Source organism: Phaenicophaeus curvirostris, chromosome Z (genome assembly GCF_032191515.1).
Source record: "Phaenicophaeus curvirostris isolate KB17595 chromosome Z, BPBGC_Pcur_1.0, whole genome shotgun sequence".
NCBI lineage: Eukaryota > Metazoa > Chordata > Aves > Cuculiformes > Cuculidae > Phaenicophaeus > Phaenicophaeus curvirostris.
The window spans coordinates 36,941,404-36,965,900 of record NC_091431.1 but is presented as its reverse complement, the minus strand read 5'-3'; the positions used below and the strand labels follow the sequence as shown (position 1 = coordinate 36,965,900).

General features: G+C 39.4%; 1 protein-coding gene across 1 annotated transcript in view; it reads right to left on the bottom strand.

Annotated features, from left to right (window-relative positions):
* Positions 1-99: 99 nt before the first annotated feature.
* The window catches only part of SMC5 (structural maintenance of chromosomes 5), a 48,312-nt gene continuing 23,914 nt past the window's right edge, over positions 100-24,497 (bottom strand). Inside the window, exons 14-24 of the mRNA XM_069880816.1 lie at positions 23,163-23,336; positions 22,861-23,030; positions 18,139-18,262; positions 15,086-15,208; positions 8,286-8,411; positions 7,516-7,611; positions 7,015-7,119; positions 6,709-6,828; positions 4,196-4,375; positions 3,992-4,087; positions 100-1,178 (exon numbers count right to left, since the gene is read on the bottom strand). Of these exons, the coding sequence (XP_069736917.1) occupies positions 1,038-1,178; positions 3,992-4,087; positions 4,196-4,375; positions 6,709-6,828; positions 7,015-7,119; positions 7,516-7,611; positions 8,286-8,411; positions 15,086-15,208; positions 18,139-18,262; positions 22,861-23,030; positions 23,163-23,336 (1,455 nt within the window). The 3' untranslated portion in view covers positions 100-1,037. The remainder of the gene's footprint in view (positions 1,179-3,991; positions 4,088-4,195; positions 4,376-6,708; positions 6,829-7,014; positions 7,120-7,515; positions 7,612-8,285; positions 8,412-15,085; positions 15,209-18,138; positions 18,263-22,860; positions 23,031-23,162; positions 23,337-24,497) is intronic.

Sequence of the window (24,497 nt, the reverse complement as noted above, 5' to 3'; positions counted from 1 at the left end):
AATGTTTTGATGTAAAAAGTCTGACAAGTTCCACTGTCAATTCCATTGACAAAGTTAATTGACAGTACACTGTGAAGAAAAACTCTCACTCAAAATCAAGTGGACGACGTTTTCTATAAAATTCTTCTGAAGGCTGCTCCCCCCATGAAAACAAGAATACTGCATATTTTCAGATGGCGTCCTGGGACTCAATCATTTTAATGTACATTTCACATAACAACTGTAGGTTCAATTTCTTCACAAATCACGCTCTTCACAACTCAGTATCAAGTTCTTTTTAAATAGTTAACTAAATAACTAGGTATTCAGCATTCAGTTGATAACATCTGCTTTCAAATGCTTAAGAGCTATGGACAAACCTCCACTAATTAATTTTATGGCTATCTACTGAAAAGCTATTGTGTGTACGATCACTCCAGTGTAGCTGATGCTTTGTAAAAAGCCTCCTGGTCTTAACTTACATGTGAAACCAGCAGGACTATCTTCTCCATTCACCACCAAAAACATATCAAGTTTTACTTAAAGAACATAACAAAATCTTATGTATTGCTTAGTTTTACTTCTGCAAGCTAAATAGCTCATATTTTCAAAAACACCTGGCTCTTTGTCAGTCTCTTTGCTGAAAGAGAAATTTGCCAAAAAAAAATAAAGAACTTATCCTTCCAGGAATACAAAATAGAAAATTAGCTCAAAATTAATAAATAACAATAATATGGTATATTACTCTTGTAAGTTTAAAGAACATCCTTAACTGTGTTATGGGAACAGTATTCACCAAAAGTGAATTCCAATTTTTGGAACTCCACTCCTCCCCTACAGATTTAGTCCAGTATAAGCTAGCAAAATTAGCTCTACTTCTGATGCTACATTACTGATACAATATCAAAATAAACTTCCTTTTTATTCAAAACTACTATTGAGAAAAAGTAGGTTCTTTGGAGAAAGAGGCCATTATGAAAGATCTGAAAAAAATCTTATGCACTTTGAATTTAAGAACTGAAGTTCTTAATCAGCAATTTTTTGCAGATTCTCATGTATCACTGTTCATCCATCCTTCCAAGTTGCCGCCGTCGCCTACAGAAAGCCTTTAAGTCCCATCTGCATGCATCTAACATGAAAGGTCCATTGTAGACAAACAACACTGTCATCTTGTCATGGTAAGTGAGATTCTGCAGGAGCTGGTGAAAAACACAAAACCCCAATGTCAATGTCAAAATAGCTAGAAGAAATGTTACCTCTTGTCTAAAAAAGGCAAAGGAGGCTATAAAGCCTTAGATCTCAAAAGGTCTATATAGCAGGACTACAGCTTTTCTGACAGATGACGTAGATCCACGCTTCACTATTCTTACAGTAAGACAACCTTCTTATCTAATCTGTACCTTTTTGCTGCAAATGAGGTCATTACTTCTTCCCAGTATATACAACAGGCAGAAAATACCGGCTGTTTTTCTTTCTTGCCAAGGTAGGGCAGGAGGTAGAGTAACTTCGGCACAATCATTATGTGTCTCTTCAGCCCTGTGTTCCTCTGAGCTAAGTTTCCATTTCAATGGAAACTCAAAACTTCCTAAACTTCTTAAAAGTTGCACTGCTGTCTTCTGGCATAACTCCAGCCACTGTACTATTTTTCTGAAGTGTAACAGCCAAAGTCAGACACTTACTGTAGTCCAGATCTTATCAGGCACAACCACAGCAGAATGAAAGATGTCATGCAAGCTGCAGCGCTCAAGGTGATTGCTAGAAATTCATTTGAAACTGATGCTCAACTTGTCACCCACAGTAACTTCCCTCTCTCCAGTCATTTAGGTATTTATACCTTGGATCAGATGCTGATGATGACTTATGGCACCTAAATACTAAATCCTATGCTTGTCCATGCTGAAATGCATCCTGTTTTCAAATGAAATTATCTAATCTAAGATTGTTTTGAATTCTAATCTTGATCTAGGGCAAAGAAACATTCACTCTCAACAAGACAATTATTTGCATATTTAATAAATGTAGTCTGTTTCTGCATAGACTGATATTAAAAATACTGATTTCAAACACAAGACTCACTCCTAAGGAAAATATTCAGTTTATCTACTCATTTCAACAGTTTATCTACTATTCAAAATACATCTCCCTAATCAATGCTACTATGCATTAATCTATACCATTCTCCCTCTGTAGCTTGCTTAGCTGGGCTCTTGCTTAGCTAGGCAAAGCATCAACATACTGAAAAAAGACAATAACAGGTTTTACTGTACCCACTCAATAAATATGAGGAACTTAGCTTAGTATGAAAACCTATCATACTTCCCAGTATGTGTTTGCATACTTCCTTTCTACTAAATGACAACATACAGTACAGGCTCAGGAACTGCAGGTAATCCACTTGAAAAGTGAGTCCAGCTTTCTCCTCAGCCTACTCTGTACAGCCTTTTAATTGCTCTGACACAGCTCACTCAAAAATATCTCACAGGCTAAAATCTTTACATGAAGTGCTATCACAATAATGTTACTCGCAGTGTGCCATTACAAATTCACGTTAACTGTGGTGAACACCTGTTTGCAGCTGATCAAGAGAGAGGAAGGAAGAAATAAAAGAAGAAATCCCTGCAGCCATCTCTTCATAACACATCTCTTACTAAATACTGGTGCATCGCATCCCTTGATCTTCCTCTTACCATGTTAATCGACTTTTTCTTTTCTTCTAAGTCTCTCACACGTCTTGCTTCAGTTTTCTTGCTCTCAGTCTGATCTTTCTGGTTACGTTGGTACGTTCAGTTTTCCCCCTTCTATATACTTAGTAATCTGACAACGAGTATAACTTTTAAAACAGACTCTGAACCCTAGACAGTAGTTTTCTATAGTTCCTTCCACATGGGAAGCATTAGGATTAGTAGATCTATCTCTATCCTTTCAACATCCAAACCTCTCTCATTTCTCAAAGCAGGAGAGGGCACAGAAAAGCAGATCAAGTAAGGAGCAAAACTGCAAGATGACAAAAGTTGATAAATAACACACAGAACAAGAAAGAAGTATGTGGACAGGAAACAACCAGACTGTGCAGAGGTAAGAATACTGCAAGATCAGAAGAAAGAAAAAGCATCACCTCCCTCCTACTTTCAGTCAGTTTTCATTACCTTTCACATTGTGGCTTTTCTCAAGTCCTTCAACTCCTATCTATAGAAAAAGAGTAGCACACACCAGACAAATCTTCTAAAATACAGCGAAGTACAGGATGCAGGAGAACTGACATCTTAATTAAAAGCATACAGTCCATTACTGACTGCTTCCCTCCCCAGTGTATAGGAACTTTTGCTGGCTGAATCAGTCGTGTATCAAGTTGAACATAACACTAGCCCCTTTTCAAGGTGCAGGTGAACAGCCACCCTACTTACTAGTTCTTTCAAGCCACAGCATCACATCACTGCATTACCTATTAAGTCAGTTATTTATTTTTATTTTATCAGAAGAACACAATCAAGCATTTGTTATTTCCGACTGCAAAAATTCTCTTCAAGCCATTCTCCATGGAGCATGGCACTGACCTCTGAGCTTATAAATCTCAGATTACTACTTGAATAGTTTTCCTCCATTAATCTGGGACTCCTCTAGTTCTTCCAATGTCAGCAGCACTAGCCTGTTCCAACATAATTATCTGAAATGTTTGGAAGTTGGTCTCTGCTATATGGCAACTCTGTGTGAGCTAGTGGCATTATGTTTGACAGCCTTGTTATATGGTATCTCTAATCCATTGGTAGATAACTTGTGATACTTCCACAGAGGGCACAATTCCAGAATGTGTTTATGATGAGACGTGCCTTGGTATAAGTTGACTGATTTCCTGCCAGGACTGTCCTTAAAATGGATAAACTCTCTCACAGTTATCCTTTAATGTAAAGTTCTTACATGAAAGAGACATAATTTATACAGTGTTTATAGGAATGTTACACAAAACTCAGCTATCTGACACATTAAACCTTTAATTTCATTTTCTGCTACGCACCTTTGGTGTAACGAAGAAGTACTGCGATGTGCTTTGATTACATGCAGTTTTCACAACCAGTTCAAAAACTCTTCTCTCATTCATTGGATCCATGCCCTAAAAAAACCCAAAAAACCCAACAATCTCCAAAACCGAAGTCTGTTCCATGCACTGTGTCATAAGCATCTGTACAGTAAGAGGTTATATACTGCACCTGACCCTCACCTGATTTATTTCATCTACAACTCTGAAAGGACATCTGTTGAGTTCCTGGAGAGCCATCAGGTACAACATAGTGGAAACACTTTTCTCACCTCCACTCTGATGATACGGAGTCAGTTCATGGAGTTTACTTGTACTGTGGAATTTGACTCTAATGCGAATCCCATACTTGTCATACTCATCCTATAAAAGCCAATAACCAGATGGTTAATTGCAGAATATTTCTGGTTTCAGAAAAGATATCTGCAGCAAAGGGACAATGAGGAGCCCATTCCATAGAAAATGTCGCATCCCAGTTTGGTTTAGGTTGCCACATGCCACAGTCAAAAGGTGTATAAATCCAAGTCACCTGGCAGAACAGAGTTCCATTGTAGGGTTAGCGTTTATGAAGAACAAGGTCTAGAAGCCAGTAAATAAGCCATACCATCTCAAAGTCTTAAAACTGCCTTAAGGAACTTCAAGTCTATAGGAACAAATTTCAGCTTCTTCGCACCCTTCAGGTCTTGCTTTGGGATGAGTAAAACATACATATCAGACATCAACTAACACTGGAGAGGATCTATTAGATCCTCTGAGATCAGCTGATCTGTTAAATCAGAACAACTTTGGTGTTTCTCCTGGTGTTTTACCACATCTGCAGGCAGACAAACACCCTCAGGACTGCTAAGTGTAAGGTCTTATACCAATAGTTACTTCATAAAATCGCAAACCTCTGGTGCTTCTGGTGTACCAGTATTACAGAAACATGGAACTGTGTACTCTTACGGCTGAGGCAAATGCATATGGAGAGAATAAATGTGACCTGACAGTTACAAATTCATGGTTGCAAGGTGTCCACTTTTTCCCAATTTTGAAGACAGGTCACCTTTCTCACTCTCAATATTTTCCCTGTTAGATGACTTCATGTAAAGAGAAATAAAAAACAGGACCTAAGGCTCCTAGGCCCACAGTATTTCAGATGCATTGGCACACACTGAAACTAGGCTCAGACCAGTCTACAAGGCACAGGTTGGCAAAATCTCCAGTAAAAAAAGATCCACCCTTCAGCACAGGCCACAATGGCACTGTAAAGTCAGGCCTCTTTTGACAGACTACTGGGAACGTGAGTTCACATAACTAACAGATATTCCAGGACTCGTCAAGAATGGTGGTCAACACTCCCTGTGCAGAACTGAGCAAGTGCTATTAAGGAAATTCATTCACTAAGGTTTCGGCTAGGATGTCCAGGAAGAACCTAGTGAAGTATTTCACACAGTGGGTAGTATCACTAAGGACATAATCAGTTTTCAAGGTTCCTGCTTGGTAGGCTAACAGAGGTTTGAACTTCAGTGTCACAGGAATATTTGTAACAAAAATAATTCTGCCTCAAGCATCTTTCTTGTATTTACAGCTGAGGGCAAAAGAGTCCTCTGCAGAAAAGGGCAAGGAATCCAAGCTCTAGAACAGATTATCCACCTCTCTGCATTATAGGTGTTGATCCCCTGAGGAAAACGTTTTAGTCATGGCACAGTCCCACTAGCTGATCTCTTAAACTATTTGTGACATCTTTGCAAGAGACAAGCAAGGCCTTCCAAAGATAGTGAAAAAACAATTCAGACTCACTTTGCTTTTAAACTGCATTACTGTTCTTTTGTGTACTCTCTCCCAATGCACTCTTGGATAAAAGATAGCGTCTATGTAATATAGATCTGACTCCGTAGGTAACTATCAAAAGAACTGAAAAGTCCATGTCTTAATGTACTACTGTTTCATAATACTAGTTCCTGTGTAAATATTTTGATGCAGTTCATATAAAGAGCCCTGTCAGTCACTATTCTGCCCCCAACATAATTACGTCTACAAATATTTTAAGAAAAGCCGCCCAAGTAATTTACAACAGAAAAAAAGGCAACTTTCACTATTGTGGAGTCCAGGCATTACATATAAGTTTAAAAAACATTACAGATATTAACTTAAAACAAAATACCCAATTACTTTACAGCCCACTGCACTGACTATTTCTCCCCAAGGTACTGTTACTGATGCTTTAAACTCTCAAGATTTAAACCCTGCCTATAAACGCTACTGAGGGCATAACAGGCTGGGCCAAATGATTGCCACTTCTGTAATAGATAAAATGCCAGCAGACTTGAGTAGAAACTACATGTATAACCAAATTAACGCAACTCTTGATAACAGAAGATTTAACAACTACCAATATGACAAATTAGCTAAAAGCGTACAATTATATTTCTAACTTAATACATCCAAGTAACAGCTAAAGTAAATACAATGCTTCCAACTGAGCCCTGTGAGTTGCAAGAAGCTTCCAAAAGCCAGTGAATTGAAGACCTAGACAAAGACTAATTTTCCCTTCATCAGATTGGAAAGTCAGTTCTAGCAAGAAAAGAGTGTGTTCATCCGTAAAAGTTTGGTTTTTTTTTAAAGAACACCCTTCCTATAATCCAAATGAACACTTGACATTTTTCCATATTTTCCAAAATATGTTATTCTTCCATATGAAAAATAAATCATACCTCATTCTCCACATGAAGATCAACTTCACCAACACACTGCATAGAACTAAAGAAGTTACTGAACTTCTCATTAATTTTCTCAATCATCTCTTTCAAGGGATTTAGCCACTTGTCTTTGACCTAGAAATAAGCATATCTGTGTAAAATAATTTTAATAACTGATTCTTAATTTAAAAGACACCGAATTACAGAAACTAACATTTCAGCTTACACTCAAAACAACTTGGAAAGTTACCCTTTTTTCTGTACATACACTCTATTCAAATAAGGACATACTGATACAGAAGTGACAATTTCAGCTATTACCTGTGAAATGTTTTGCTTATAGTTTTCCAATTCATTTTTCTTTTCCTCGAGATATTCCGTCAACTGCTGTATTTCTTGTGACTGCTTATTGTATTCTTCAACAACCTACCAGAATAAAACAGAAGCAGTCAACAAAATGCTTGCCAGTTCTAGCCTTGACTGTAAAAATATCACACTGCACTGACTCTGTTCAAACACAATTATACAGATTATTGCACTGCATACTGAACAAGACACTTTTAGCTTTAAAGCAAAGAAACTGTAAAGCATTCCTTATTTCATGTTACTGCAACTTTTTTTTTCTTTTTAAAAAGGCACAGAACACACTGTTCTTTTGGAAGAACCTACTCAAAATTCTAATAGATGCTGAATCTGGCATTTACAGCACATTGTTCCGGCTGTCTAGTTTGTTATACCAAGAGATCTAGTACAGAGTGGGAAGTAAGTCCAAAACGGGTGGAGGGGGAGGATGGGAGAGTGGAGGGAAAGCAGTGAACATACCGAAGCAGTCAGACCTGTGAGACAGGAGGCTTTGCTTTTCTCTTCATTCAGAAAAGCATCAATCTCCTCCAATGTGTTCGGAAGAGCCTGAAAAGCCTGTGAGAGAAAGGATGCATGTGCTACACAGCAATGCTAATGAAGGACTCAAGTTTGCTAAAAAGAAACAGAATAAGCCCTAGAATATTCTATTACTCTTAATGGGTACATTACACATTCAAAACTCAATACAGTAAAATTCCCTCACAAATTATTATGGACAGAGAAAGAATGCTAGAAGTACTACTACATAACAACAACACACAATTAATTGCTCCTTAGTTGCCTACCTTGTGCAGCTACAGATGCTCACAGACTTGTTATAAGCCAGAGGCTATGTTAGTTAAGCCATGCAAATACTTCCAGAGGCTGGGGAAACCTCTAGGTAAGTAGGCAGGCCCAGATTTCAGTTCTTTTCTGTTGCTCCATTAGAGCGAGAAACTAGAAACATATGTCCTCTAATTACTTCTAGAGCCAAAAGACTATGGATTTTAATTGAAATTTCAGATCAAATTTTCTGTCCCCTTCACATAATGAAGTCAGAGGATATGCCAGCACTATTTACAGGTGCTTTAAATGAGTAAGTGACAACACAGGAGTTAACACTAACAAGTACACATGATCCTTAACTAGTAGCCTTCTAATAAAAAATATATAATATATTTTGCTGGACAAGTTAGAATGGTGAACATGATTCAGCAGTTAAGAGATACACAGAGTTTTTTTGTACATACAGTTTGAAATTCTTTTGGGATATGTTCATCTGGACTCAGATTGCAGACCTGTCGAGCTTTGTTCAGCAATTCCTTGCAGTTCTCTGTAAGAACTCGCTTCCTATCGTCCAGATCGTGGAACAATTGCTGTTAGAAAATACATTAAAAATACCAAAATACACATTTTTAAAATGTTACTGTAATTTTCCAAAGGCGATACTAGCACAATGGCATACAAACAACATCTGAATCAAAGAATGTAGCTGAAATCACACTGCTTAAAGATAAAAAAATCCGTGTTTCAACACACAGGGTTCATTCTCTGTCTCTGCTCAAAGTCAATAAATGCCAAGATAAACTGATTAAAAGGATGTTCGTGCAATATAGTTAAACTTATTTTCTCTCAACTAGACAAGGGTACACGCAGATTCAATATACGCATCAAAACATACTATTTTACAGTAAATTCCCTTGTAAGCCCAACCTCAATTACTATGAGCGTTATTTTTCATTACTTCCCATTTAACCGCACTTACCTGCTTAGTAGAACATGGTGGACATGATATACACAGAATTGTATTTTCCCTGAAATTTTACAAAGCAAACACCATAATCACACAAGTATTTCCTTTGATGCTTTCGTATTTTACCTTAGTAATACAACCACCAACATACAAAAAGGAAACATACCAGTACTGAAAAGTGAAAAGCAAGTACAATTTCTGGTTTTGAAGAGTGGTCTTAAGGTTAAACTCTTTGGAACTTACTAGGTAAGCGGCCAACCCAGCCCTGTGAATTTTATAATGCAATGTTACCACAACAGCAATTAAATAAAATACAATACACAAAACACAGAATCACTAGGTTGGAAAAGACCCCCTGGATCATCGAGTCCAACCATTCCCATCAATCACTAAGCCATGCCCTTCAGCACCTCATGCATCCGCCTTTTAAACACTTCCAGGGAAGGTGAATCAAATACCTCCCTGGGCAGCCTGTTCCAGTGCCAAATGACCCTTTCCACGAAAAAGATTTTCCTGATGTCAAGCCTGAACCTCCTCTGGTGCAGCTTGAGGCCACCGCCGCTTGTCCTGTCCCCTGTCATTTGGAAGAAGAGGCTACCACCATCCTCTCCACAACCCCCTTTCAGGCAGTTGTAGAGAGCAATAAGAACACCCCTCAGCCTCCTCTTCTCAAGTCTAAACAACCTCAATTCCCTCAGCTGCTCCTCGTAAGGCCTGTTCTCCAGACCGTTCACCAGTTTCGTTGCTCTTCTCTGGGCACACTCTAGAGCCTCAACATCTTTTTGTGGTGAGGGGCCCAGAACTGAACACAGTATTCGAGGAATGGTCTCACCAGTGCCGAGTACAGAAGGAGAATAACCTCCCTGAACTGCTGGCCATGCCATTTCTGATCCAAGCCAAGATGCCATAGGCCTCCTTGGCCACCTGGGCACACTGCTGGCTCATGTTCAGTCGGCTGTCAACCAACACCCACAGGTCCTTCTCCAGGTAGCTTTCTAGCCACTCTTCTCCTAGTCTGTGGCACTGCACGGGGTTCTTGTGCCCCAAGTGCAAGACTCGGCATTAGGCCTTCTTAAATCTCATGCCATTGGTCTCGGCTCAGTAGTCCAGCCTGTTCAGATCCCTCTGAAGCCCCTCCCTACCCTCCAGCAGATCTACACTTCCACTCAGCTTAGTGCCATCCGCAAACTTACTTAGGGTGCATTCGATCCCCTCATCCAAGACATTGATAAAGACATTGAACAGGGCTGGACCCAGCATTGAGCCCTGGGGACACCACTTGTAACTGGCCTCCACCTGCAGCTACCTCCATTTACCACCACTCCTTGGGCCTGGCCAGCCAACTAGTTTTCCACCCAGGAGAGTGTGCGCCTGTCCAGGCCAGAGGCTGACAGTTTCCGAAGCAGAATGCTGTGAGACACTCTGTCAAAGGCTTTACTGAAGTCCAAGAAGATACATCCACAGCCTTTCCCTCATCCAGCAGTCGAGCCACTCTGTCATAGAAGGTAATAAGGTTAGTTTGGCAAGACCTGCCTTTTGTGAACCCATGTTGACTGGGCCTGATCACCCAGTTCTCTTGCATGTGCTTCATGACAGCACCCAAGATCACCTGTTCCATGACTTTCCCTGGCACTGAGGTCAGACTGACAGGCCTGCAGTTTCCTGGGTCCTCCCTCCGACCCTCCCTGTAGATGGGAACCACGTCAGCCAACCTCCAGTCAAGTGGAACTTCTCCAGTCAGCCAGGACTGTTGGAAGTTGATGGAAAGGGCTTTGGCAAGCACATCGGCCAGCTCCATCAGTACTCTTGGGTGGATCCCATCCAGCCCCATAGACTTGTGGGTGTCTAGCTGGGCAAGCAAGTCTCTAACCGCTTCCTCTTGGATCATGGTAGCCTCGTTCTGCTCCTCTAACTCCTGGGTGTGTACACAGACGGAACAACTTCCCTTACTTTAAAGACTGAGGCAAAGATGGCATTAAGTACCTCAGCCTTGTCCTCATCCTTTGTCACAGTTGTTCCATCTGCATCCAATAAGGACTGAATATTCTCTCTAGTCCTCCTTTTATTGTTAATGTATTTATAGAAAGATTTTTTCTTATCTTTCATCAATTTGGCCAGTCTGAGTTCTCGTTGGGCCTTAGCCCTCCTGATTTTTCCTCTGCACCATCTCACTTCCTCCCTGTAGTCCATCCAAGACACCTGTCCCTTCTTCCAAAGTTCATAGACATTCCTCTTCTTTTTGATGTCTCTCAAGATCTCCCTACTCAAGCAAGCTGTTTTTTTCCCCCATTGGCTCCTTTTCCAGAACATGGGGACAGCTTGCTCCTGAGCTGCTAGGATTTCCTTCTCAAAGAGCACCCAGCCCTCTTGAGCTCCCTTGCCCTTAAGGACTGTCTCCCATGGGACTTTATCATCCAGCCTTCTGAACAGTCCAAAGTCTGCCCTCTGGAAGTTTAATGTGACTGTTCTGCTAACCCCATCCTCACCTCACATAGATTTGAAAACTCTATCATTCCATGATCGCTTTGCCCCAGGCATCCTCCAACCCTCACATCCCCCACAAGGCCTTCTCAAACAGCAGGTCCAGGAGGGCACCTTCCCTTGTCAGCTCACTCACCAGTTGTATAAGGAAGTTGTCTTCCACACACTCCATGAACTTCCTAGACTGCTTCCTTTCTGCTGTATTGTACTTCCAGCTGACATTTGGTAACTAAAGTCCTCTGATTTTTACCCACAGGCACTCAACAGAGGGCTACCCCACCTCCTCTCCTACCCTTCCTGTCCCCCCTAAAGATTTTATACCCCAACATAGCTGCACTCCAGTTATAGGAGTCATCCCATCCCATTTCCATGATGGCAATGACATTGTAGTCTCAGCTTCCAACTCCTCCTGCTTATTGCCCATGCTGCATGCATTAGTGTAAATGCATTTCAGCTGGACTGGCAAACCTTCAGCCCTCATAAAGGGAATAGTGTTCATTCCCAATTAACAGGTCCTTGGAATAGCTAATCCTCCAGTGCCAGTTTCATCCTTTCCATCACCAGAAGTACTCACCCCCACTCGCTCTGTGGTAACATACTGGTGGTCCTTGCCAGCACACCATCTCTCAGGTACTGGAGTTCAACTTCCAGGCTCACTCCTGATACATTAATACGACACCTTCATAAACACCAAGCTAAAGATTACCTCAAACAAGCAGTATTAAGGGAAAAAAAAAACGGAGAGCCTTCTGTAACTCTTCCCCCTGTCCCTAGCAATCTTATTCACTTATCTCTGTGCACATCGTCAGTACCACAGGCCTGGGTCTTCCAAATGCTGAGCTGGCAGTACGTGGGAATAACTGCTTTCTACAGTCTCTCAGCTCAGGTGAGTGCTCAACTGCTGGTAGCTAGGACCTACCATCTCCTTAGAAGTGAAAAGGAGTACAGAACAAGAAATTGGAACTTTTAATCCAAGTTATTTTTTCAAAGGCATCCATATGCACAATATCTTGCTTCAGAACATTCTTCTGACAGCTGAGTAAGTTACACTTTTACACTTTGGATAACTATCTGCCCCATTTGTATTGTTGTGTACTTTAGTTAAGTGTAGGACTCTAGTGGCATAAAAATTTCTAAGTGTTCACTTGAATATTATATAGTTAGATAAAAGTTTATTCCACATCTTTGAAACACCGTAATTATTAATTCTAATTACTTTCTGGCAATTATATTAATCTTTGTTTACTAAATACAACAGACACAGCAATAAGAGATAACAATCATAAGTAATCATCAGGAGCCCCCACACTCACTAAAGAATTAGGGCTGCTGTTCTCTACAGCATATACCGACTCAAGAATCCTGGTTTTCCTTCCCTCCATCAAGCACTAAGAAATAGGTTTGGCATTAGAAGTAAGCATTTCACAATCTTTACAAACACACTGCAAAGACATTTTTCCATACTCTGTGAGCTGATGTTTTCAGAAAGCTAAAAAAGAGACCATTTTTAGATTCCCCCCGCTTCATAAAATCTACTGCAAGAGACCAAAGGAGAAGTTACATGCAGGCAAGGACTGGCATTGGAGCTATACTGATAAAAAAAGCAATAAACAGAAAATGTCCCTCCTTTTGGTTATAGCCAAGAACTTATGTCATACTGAATTAGCACAACTAAAATTGTATGTCACAACACTTATGTTCCATTATATATCTGCATATGCCCTGTAGTACCTTCAATAAACATTTTTTAGGAATATTTCAGAACGTTCTAAATTAAAACCAGACATATCTTGGATCCCAGAAATCTAATAGCCAGATGGCTTAATCTGAAATGTGCTTGACCTTATGATAATGAAGGCAAAGAGATCCAGTGAAAGGCAACACATTCACTCTTTTTTATATATAAGAAACATCAATTTTATACTTATGTGTTTGACCATTTCCAGAGCCAAAGTTAATTCTGAATTATGTGAAGTGGGGAACCTCAGCTCTCAATGGTATATAAAGCTGCCAGCTGAGACCCTGCAGAGCTGCATGTAACGACATTTTGAGCTGATCTCTAGTCACTGAGAATCTGGAATACATTCAACATTGAATACACCTGACCAAACTCTGAAACAAGAAAAATTCTTCATAGTGTGAAAAAGAAAACAAATGTTTAGGCAGAGGAAAACCTCAGCATCCAAAAGAACGTCTGGGAAGCAATAGACATTTGATGTGGTTATGAAACATGTACTTGAATAGATGGGCTGACAGTTTACCAACAAAGTCTCAATTTTCATTTAGCTTTGCCAGCTGATTATCATTGCCACATGCTAAATATACAAGCTTTGATTCCTTCTCCTTCCTATGTGTTCAGAAGTGCATGGCAATGTGGAGGTTCCTGTTGATTTCCTGAAGGCAGATCAATAAAACCATCTGCATAAAAGGTAACTTGATTTAGAAGAATTACTGTTTTGAATGGAGATGCTACCATGAAAAATCATAGGCTAGACAGAGCTTTACATTTGTTTCAGCCAACAGCATGAGAACCAACATAGAAACAGCTTTGTCTGGGTGCTTCAGGGAAGTTCTGTACTAGTGTGGGGTGCAATCAAAGCCTCCTGAAAGGTAGCTATCAAACAGCAGAAGAAAATTAACGTTCTGTATGCACAAGTAATTTGTATTCAGTTGTGCTCATCAGTACAGCAACTAGTCTTCTGCAAAATAAGAAGCTGGTTAAAGAAAACTACCAGCGACCAATGTTTTCTCATGAATTTGCTTAACCACATATTTGGTGACAGCATTTAATTATTTCAAGTTTGGAAATGTATAGTTTTTATAAAGTTTTTTAAAACAGCTGCGTCACATGAGAGAACTGATGCAACAGTGGAATGCAAGTAAGATGCTGGACTTGTCTCTAACTTCAAGTTACTTCTTGCTCTTAGGATTTTTTCCTCTTCCTACTTTTCCTGCAAGTGATAATACCTACATAAACTCATGTGTTTTTCTAAATATATGCCAAGGTCATCCCTTTGCAAGTGCATGTGCATCCAAAAACCACTTACCACTTATGTGTTGAATTGCTTTCCAATTTAACATCCATTTTTTTTGTGGATCAAATTGAATTAGCATAGGTTTATAGTTAACTTGACCCTCGCAAGATGAAGAAAAAACTTACTATCCTGTACTTTGGCAGGTTTTTTTCCCCCAGTACACCGAAAGATTGTAACACTACACAAATACAAAAACTGCCCTCTATGCATCAATCCATGAGATACCACAGCATTCTCTGCTCTTATGAGTACTTGTTTGCAGAACTAATTCCTCAGAAACTGTCTTTTTACCTGTGTACAGAGTAGCTTCCTAATATAATCAGTACTAGGACTTATGCTCCTTTCTGTCCCCCAAAAAAGACATTTAATTACACTATAAGAAAATCAGCTACGAAAGGTAAACCAGCTCTGCTTTACCCTGATACAGTACTTCCTGGTTCATCTTGAGCTTGCATCTTCCATGTAGGTTGGAGCTATTTGGAATAAAACCCACTTCCAAATAACAGCTAGCCTTTTTATACACGCTATGCATTATAATAAAAAGACACAGGACATGATGCATGTTCAGCACATTTTCACAGAAGCCTAGTTCTGAGGAAGGCAAAGCTCCAATTCAGCCTTAAATGAAGAGACTACACTCAAACTACAGAAATCAAGGCTAAATGTTTACCAGCACTAATAATAATTTATAAACAAAGACACAGAAACATCGTTTTCTACACCATAAGGCTTCCACAAATGTTTTCATAGCAGATATCCCAGTATTCATAGAAATGGTTACCTCTGCAGCCTTCAGCTGTGCAGTTGTTTCTTTATACTCCAATTCTAGTTTCTTCTTATCAGCAGCCATGTAAGTGCTCTGAAGAACCAGATCTGCTTTGTGGATGTTCAGTGAAATGCAATTCTAAATAGGAAAGCAGAAAATGGTTGTGTTTTTTTCACCACAAGAGACTCAAAACTTAAAATCACTGTCACACTTCAGAAACCATTTTTTAGGCATAGCATACAATCATACAATCCCACAGTGTTCAGCTCTTCAACATGGCTGTCTGCCAAATTCAATGAAAAAGAAAGGTAACTTACTGGTGACCCAAGTTCTTCAAGATATGTGGCCCCTATGTTCTTTTAATCTTTAAGCACATATCTATCACTTGTAACAAAACTATTTTACACCGAACATATTCTCTTTCCTTATACCACATACTCACATGTGAAATGTGACAAAAGACAAAGCTATCTCAATTCTTTGTCAGAGACAGAATACAACAGGTGGATTTTGACGGATTTCACAAGTCACATGGAGAAATGAAAAAGGTCAAAAAATAAGCACATAAGATGTATACCTCTCTCACTGACCATACCAGATGACTGACCCTATACAAAGTGACTCTAATGTCTCATGTCTTAACTGGAACTGTATATGACAACAGAAGGAGACCGTACATTGGAAGTTTCATAACAGGCCTGGTTTGACATCTTTGACATTAAAATGGTTCCTTCTTTAAATGATTAAGCCTCAGGAATAGTCTAGAGGCTTCATCATCAGCAATATATTCTTGACTGTGTGAAGGGTAGCTCCAAATCTTGAATTCTGGGGCACCGAGAACACTGGTTTATAAATTTTTTTTTTTTTTGCGATCAGCATGTAAGTACGAAGGAATCCCCTGTCTTAATTAAAGGGCAGACAAGGTTCGAACTGCAGACTTAGGGGACCTGCAGGATGAAGTTTTGAGAGTCTTAGCTTCTGACTACAAGAGCGGGCCAGGGTCTGAGATCTTCCCTATTTGTCATTTCAACACAAAATGCCTAAATGTAACTTGGACATAGGAATAAGTTTATTTGTTTCCAATCCACTTAAACAGTTTAAGATAAATTAACAGAGAAGGAACCTGAAAAATAAGTCACAGGTAAAGGAAATGAAAAATGGAAAAAGTTAAGATTATTCAAAGACAACAGTAAAAAGAACTACAAACAAATGCAGCGCCAGAATCTGGAACAGTGCAACAAAGCTGTTTCTGTCAACTGGTTGTAAAGTACTGACATGGATTAGGTAAGTGCCAGGTACATTCTGCCTTGTGTATTTGTGTAAACGTACCTGCAGCCTGTCACTCTAGTTGACTGTTGTACACAAGCCACAGAACTCTTAAAAAGGTAAAATATATTGTCATGATGCAAAGACACAAAAACCCCACACGTTTTACATTTCCTTCATTGGCAGAAGTAAGTATGCCTGATACCTGTGACTACCTAACTTTTTATCACTTTAATAGCCTACAGCTAGTATATGTGCATGTATTTTCATATACACATATACATAAATATATACATGAAAATACACATACATATAAATATATATAAACATATATACAGATACATATGAAAACACACACATTTATATATTTATATATACATGTATATATAAATTTAAATAGATAAAAATAATATAGTCATTTGTTATATATAAATGTAAACATATGAAAATATATAAACATAGGTGCATATTTTCATATATTTTTATATATGCATATACATAAATATATATACATATACATAAATATATATATACTTATATATATGTACATATATAAAGAGAGAGAGTACAAAGGCTCTAATAAACTTAGAAGCATTCATAAAGTTTGGTTTGGGGATGAATATAAATGTATGGATTTCAAGAATTTTGAGAAAACAGATAATGAAACATCTTTCTTGTATCAGAACATTTTTCTTCTCTTCAGTATGTAACAGCATATATTTCCTACAGCACACGAAGTGAAAATTAAGCTGAAATAAATCCCTTTTGTAATCAGTAACTATTTCAGACAAATATCACCCTACCTCCTCTGCACTCCTGATATACCAGGAAATACACAGTATGTGTATTTGGCAGTGCGTGAAAGAAATACTAAGACACTCCCTCAGACAGGTCATACAGCACTCAGTAAACAAGTTCAGCTGCACTTTACAGCAGCAACACACTTACATACTAGGAAATGGGCTTCAAATACAAAACCAAAAATAATATTCTAGAAATTCCTGTTTTAAATACAAAATATTTGGGTAAGTTTCAAAAAGAGTTACTTTTTGGTACTGGTATTATCTGCACAAGTTCTCTAAGCTCTGTTAACAAATCTACAGCCTAAGCAACCTTTTTAATATGGCAGATGTCTTCTGCCATTCTTTGGCATTTTCAAAACTATTTTGGCTAAATGATGGAAAGATGATCTCTGAAAACTCCAATTGTTGCCATCCACAACTACTAAAACAAACAGAAACAGCCCATCCATTTGGAATATTTATTTCTTTATTTATTATATAAACACCAGCAACTGGAATGTATTGAAATCAAACTCACTTCAAAGGTAAGCATATATGCTCTTTTCAGTGATTAACACTGAAATGTGTTCTTGCTTCAGCTTCAGGCCAATTTTTCACATGACTAGTAACTACTCTTTTCAATAAAAATAATAAAAAGGAGATAATGAACTAGGGTGGAAGGAATAGTTCACAGAATCATGCAGTATTCTGAAAATGTACAGGCTGAAATGGTTACACAGTTCATGCCTGGTTCATTCCTATACTTCCTGAATCACATTATGGACTGTTAGACTTCACTCACCAAGAAACTAAATAAACTTATGTAAATAATGTACAAATAGGATGAACAATAGATGAACAAGTTCAAGTTCATAAAGACATCAAAAGATGCTTACCTTGAAGCAAGTTAGCTTGTAAATGTTTACAGTAACACGTAATAGTGTTACGTACCTCCTACTTAAGTTACAAGAATTGGACTTTTCACAATACCCAAACACATGCCAAGTTAAAAATACATACCTTTACAACATGCATTAATTCACTAACAAGTCTTGCTTTTTGGATATTTATTTCTTTGATCTTTACATTTGCTTGTTGAGATTCCTTCTCTAGGTTTATAGCGTCTTGTTCCAGCTGCTTCAAACTATGAAAGGAATCAATATTTGATTATTCCTGGTTAATAATCAATATTTGATTATTCCTGGTTAATAATCAATTGAACAAAACCTCAAAAACTCTTAATCTTGGTGATGAACCAAGAATCAGTAATAATAGGAGTTTGCATACCTAAACATTTCAAACACATTAGAAGCATTCCCAATCTATGCACTCTAAACCTAAGAATTTCAAGACAAATATGTGATAATTAAAGACCTGATTTTGGCTACTTAGTACATCTCTCAGCAAACACACTCCCTTACTTTCTTTAATCTGAAAGTCACAGAAGGTCAGCGTAGAGATGACCTTTTTCTTCTGCTGCTAGTTCCTTTCAACAATACAACACAGCAGAGTTCAGGTTTGTTTAATTCTTGTTATACTTACTGGTAAAAAAAAAAAAATACTTATCCCCTCAACTTACTGCACAAAACCAGAATTTTCATTCATCTTAAATCTCAAAACCACGTAATTATGAAGAACTACATATGAAATAACCGCAGTATTTAGTGAGCTGCAAAGAGTCTAGAGATCTTAAAAACCGGCCAAAGAGGCCAGAAGGATGATCCAGAAGACAAACCAATTGTTCTTACATTGATCCCCAGGAAAATTGTGGAGCAAGTCCCCATGGAAAACAATTGCAGGGGCATAAGGGAGAACATGATCACGAAGACTCAGCAAGCAGCAAGTGTATACCACGAATACATCATACCTGATGAACACAATTGTAAAACAACTGGATGACACGAGATCAAGTGGTTGCCATATTTACCTCAATATTACCAATGCTTTCTGCTGGGTTACCTGATAAAAGCTCACCTACATGTTCAAAAAAGGAGAGACAATAGCAGGTGGGGGAAACCCAAATAATACCTCACCCTGGCTATCCTCAGGCATATCAGAGGAGCCATCAGCCCATGAAACGCCCATCTCTGCAAGCTGAGAGGAGCACACGGGCAGTCTAGCAGGTGGGAACTCAAATTCAGGGCTCAGAGGAAAAGATACCCTGTCCCAAGACAACATCAGCACAACTGTTGGGTTTTACACCTGGACACAATAAGACCACAGCACCCTCTGGACTGAGGGGTGTTATTTCTTTGGGGTATAAGAGGCATTATGGGATCCAGCAGAAAATCACTTTGCGATTGTGCAGGACTCACTATTGGATATTCAGGGGAGAACCCAAATGCAGGGAAAGGGAGAGATCTAGATGACTTGGAGAGGAACAAGTGTGGGAAAAGAGAGGGATATGGGGATAAAAGGAGGCACTTTATAAATACTTGGCTGATCAATACACTTGCCTAGTAATTCCCAACTTGCACACTCTTATTCGATTCAATTTTTCACTGTTTGCCTGAGTGAGGGACTCTCTATTCAGCATTTACATGTGTTTGAGAGTCTAAGTCCAAAGAACTACAATCAGATCACAAGTCAGAGGAAAGAGCCTGCCTGTCTGTTGTGCCAGAAACTGGAGAGGCCAGAGTGACTAAACTTAAGCAACAGCCACTGGAGCAAGATCACAGGTCAGAGGCCCACGTGTCCATGGTGCCAGCACCAGGTACAAGGGTAAGCGTGCAAGTATGTGACCACTAGCAAAAATCAAGCCAGACGAAGTGGCAAGTAGGTGAAGTGGCCTGGGAGCCAAGACAGTATGTGTGTCACCAAGGATGAGACCACGGAAGAGGCTGGTCTATCTATATCCCTCCATCTACAGCTATTGGAGGGACTAGGAAAGTGCAGCCTGGCTGCCAGAGACCATGAGGTCTGCCGTCTCTAAGGGTGAGACCTGCTAGCATGTGTGTGTATTTAAGGGTAAGATGACAGTGATATTGGCTGTTGGGGGTGGTACTAAGGGAGTCATTGATACTCTGCATGTTTGTATGCCCGTGTATCCCTGAGGGTAAGACCATGGAGTTGGCTACCAGGAAACCCGGGAGTCCCAGTGAGTTTTGCATGCATATGTGGGTGGGTGAGTGAGACAGTCTGTACAGGCAACGGAAGCAGTGCTGCAGCCTAAGGGGTTTGCATGACTAAGTCCCAGCAACTGAGGAGACTGGTGTCCAGGGCCAGGCTCTGAGTGTCTGGACTTGGCTGGTAATGTATGGCATCCATATGTATGCCTGAGTCTCACCAGAAGAGCCCCATCCTGCTCCAATGGATAAGAAACATTATAAGACTGTGAGTGCAGAACTTGTCCTATTTCTCTGTTGTGTCCATCTTTGCTGCATGGCTGTCTGTGTGTACATACATGCTGTTCAGATGTGGTCTATGTGAATGTGCCTACTGGGAAGACAGGCTCAGCCTTACTACTGGTTGCACCTGGGAGCATTAAGCTCCTCCCAAGCTGCTGGATCCAGACCTATTCCTCCAACTTTTCCAATTCTATCTCCCGCAATACTGTTGTACCTAAGTTGGAAAACTACAGTCTAGGTGGCGGGAAGACTAGATAGGTAAAAAAATGTGGTGCGATGGTCAGGCTCAGATGGTCATAGTTACTCTGCTGTGTTCTGCCTGGAGGCCAGTATCAAATGGGGTACCACAGGATTAAAGCTCTGCAATATGTCCTATTTAACATCCCTACCAGTGACATAAAAAAAGCAGAGAGAGGGCTCTCTCTCCAAGTTCTCAGATGACACTAAACTGAGAAGAGTAATAGGCCTGCTGTTCAGAGGGCACTGGTGAGACTGGAGGAAGGGGTCAACAGAAGGCTGGTGAGATTCAGCAAGGACAAATATAGAGTCCTGCCCCTGCAAAGAAAGTGGGTTTGGAAGTTATACAAGCTTGGGACTGGTCGGGTAGAATCTCTGCAGGGAAGGACCCAAGGTATTGGTAGAAAATAAGCTCAGCATAAGCCACTAGTGCATCCTGGCAGCAACAAGGTTTCCCAGCATCCTTGGGTGTATGAATGGAAGCACAGACATGAGGAGCCCATGTTCAGCACTGCAACCATTTCTGACCCCTGCCCCAAACACCAACAAACTGGAACAAACTTGGAAAGCAATCAAGATGGTCTGGGGCTACAGCACAAGCCCTGCAAAGACAGTGGGTGTTCACTCTAGACAAGAGACAGCTCCAAAGCATCTAACAGCAACCCCTTACTATCCTTTCCCACAAGGAGGCCACTGACAGGATGGAACCAGACTCTCATTAAGAGGTGCATAGTAGAAGGATAACAGATAGCGGACATAAGCTGAAACAAGAAAGGTCCAGACTGGATGTCAGTAGGAACTCTTTCCCCATAAGAACAGTCAAGCAGTACAACAGGATGTCCAAACATGCCATGCAATCTCCACGGAGGTGCATTGGGATACAGCCAGGAAACATGGTCTGAATTCAGTGTTCATCTTGCTTTGGGAACAGAGATGGACTATAGACTAGATGAAGTCTCTTCTAACCTAACTGATCCTGTTGTATATTACTTCCAAAATTATATTCAGCTTTATACTAATATCAATTAAATAATATCATATACTCACATAAATTAAAAACGTGAATACTTAGAAATAATTATACTAACAGGAAGGATTATTTAAATAATTTCTGTCTCTACAGAAAGAGATCCATGTACAAGAAATTTTTTTACCAGTCTCCTCTGTAATTGTGTCAGGATTCTTACACCTATTCAAAATTAAGAGTGCAATCATTTTTTAAAGGAAAGGATTTAATTAACATCCGTTTAGGTAAAGGGTCCACCTTCTGCTTTCAAACTGTCTTCTCTATTCTAGTAGAACACCATGACAATACATGCATCCCTAATAAGAAACCCAAGAGCAATACTTGACTTTGAGGTTAAGCTCACATTCACACTATTTAAAGCTGTTTCTTTTCACAGCAACTTGGGCACTTGTGTCTGTAAAGTGGTTGATTCTGATCTAACAGCCTTGCAGCCCTTTTTTTCTTGTCTTTCTTCTCCTCAACACTCTCTTTTCAGTTTAATGCACCGTAAGTAACACAAAAGCTGTTCAGACAAGCACCAGCACCAACTTTGAAAAAAATCAAACCAACATGGCACAAGAATATATAGCAGTATTTGAGGGTACAAGGTCTGCTGTAGTTAGCGGAGGGAGTGAATCCTGGGGCAACCTCCTCTAGACTGCCTTTCTTAAGTGAAACATCTCTTGAATCATGGTCAGGTTCCCCCTTATGGAAGACACAGTAACAGAAGAACTAACTGCAGAGGCCCACAAAATCAGAAAATATGTAGAGACAAATACGGTGGACAATGGGATCCAACTTCACCCCTGACATGCTTACTAGTACATGCTTATGTACATTATGGTGTTACTTAGATATGTGCAGCCAAGACATAAGACTACAGTAATATTTGAGTAAGTGGGTGAAATGATCTCTCACTGGAATCCTATGACTTTATTACAGGAAAGCATTTGGAACATTGTTGTATTGATTCTCTAATACTGTCTTAAACTCAATTTCTAAACACCTTTTTTGTCTTGGCTATCACCCATACCTGGTACTCAACTACTAGTTAATTTGTAAGGGTAAAAGCGCACACACAACAGCAAGATGAAGCCAAAATATCTTTGTTTACTACAATCATTCATGTTTCATAGATATATGGTTTCCTACCTATCATACTTCACACCAATTTTTGATTCCAACTGTCTCCTCCTGTTTCCTCTCTCTAAAAGCTCCTTCTTCTGTTGCCTGAGTTCATTGTCCCTGTGTTCCAAATGTTTCTGTCTCTCTACCAATGTAGTCAAACGCATATCCAATGACTTCAGCACGTTGCTGATGTCCTGAAATAAAAGAACACACACCACTAGCATTCTTACCACAAACATATCATACTGACACATGCAAACAGGCCATGCTTTTTGCATGACAAAACAGCCAGTAGTTCACATCATATACAGCACAGAAATTCCTACCTGTTGCTGGTTTTCCAACTGTCTTCTTTCATCTGTATCTACTGAACTAGTGAGAAACTGTGCGTCCCTCAGTGATGTGTTAGTAGAGAGGGTTAGGTTTGTATAAGCAGATACTTTAACAACATATCTTTCTTCTGCTGTGTATATCTGCTTAAATTTCGTTTCCTGTATGACCTGAAAAACATTCAAAACCATCAACCTGACAATAAGTCAATGCCTATCAGAACCAGGAACAAACTAGCAAAAATACACAGTAAAGAACTTTGTATAATGCAAGGCTCTGACTTGTTGATAAGCCTTTGTAAAAAGATGATGCTAAGTTTAATGCATCATTATACTTTTAATTCAAACCAGTCTGCAAAGAACTGTTAAGATACTGCCAAACAGAGTATGTTACCAAAACAAATCAAACAGGTTCTGATTGTTCTGATACTACAGATGGACAGTGAAAAAACCTTATTATTTATACTGCATCATAAGTATGGATTGTACTCACTGTGTAAGTGTAACGTGCCTGTGTACCAAAGAACCATAAGTACTTCAGAAATTAATAGACAAAACCATAAGGTGATTTGTAAACCATGAACATCACTGAAACAAATGTTATCAGTACAAAAAAAAGGTATAAAAATATTAGGCTTACTATTTTTACATGACTCTTGTTGAAAAGGATATTACAAATAACCAAAGATTTACCAAAACACAAGGTAGTATACTACTCAAAAGCATATAAAGTGCCTAGCAAGCCAGCAACAGCAAAAAGTGTCCATAGAAAAATGTATATTTGACTAAAGATTTTATCAGAGTATATACACAACACCAGCAGCATTGCGGTCATCTCGTTCCTTGACACTGAAAACTGTGTTTACTTTGTGTTACAGCTCTGACTGCGTTTGACGGCACTACCGTCCTAGTCCTTTTTCCACACGGTCAGCTCTGTGAAGCAGGTCTCCTTTTAAAATGAAGCTCTCTCAGGCACGTGTGAAACAAAGTGCTGCAAATAATGCAGTTCTCCATCAGAAATAATAAAAACAGAGAAAAAACTTTACATAACTGAACTGAGGAAGTACGATGTGCAACACATTCAGAACAGTAGCTCATCCTTGTCCCCGGAACAGTGGTTTTTCACTCACTGCCCACAGAACTCTGGAAAGGAGGAAGTAACTAAGAAGCAAATCTGATTGGCAAAGACCTATTACAAAGGTAATAGGTGATAAACACAAAGCCGTGGCAGAATTGCAGTTTAAAGATGAAAATGCTTAGAAAACAACATTCAGAGAAGAGCTTTTCATGTACAACTCCCCCCGCTTTTACTTTCCTCTTCCTCATTCTTAG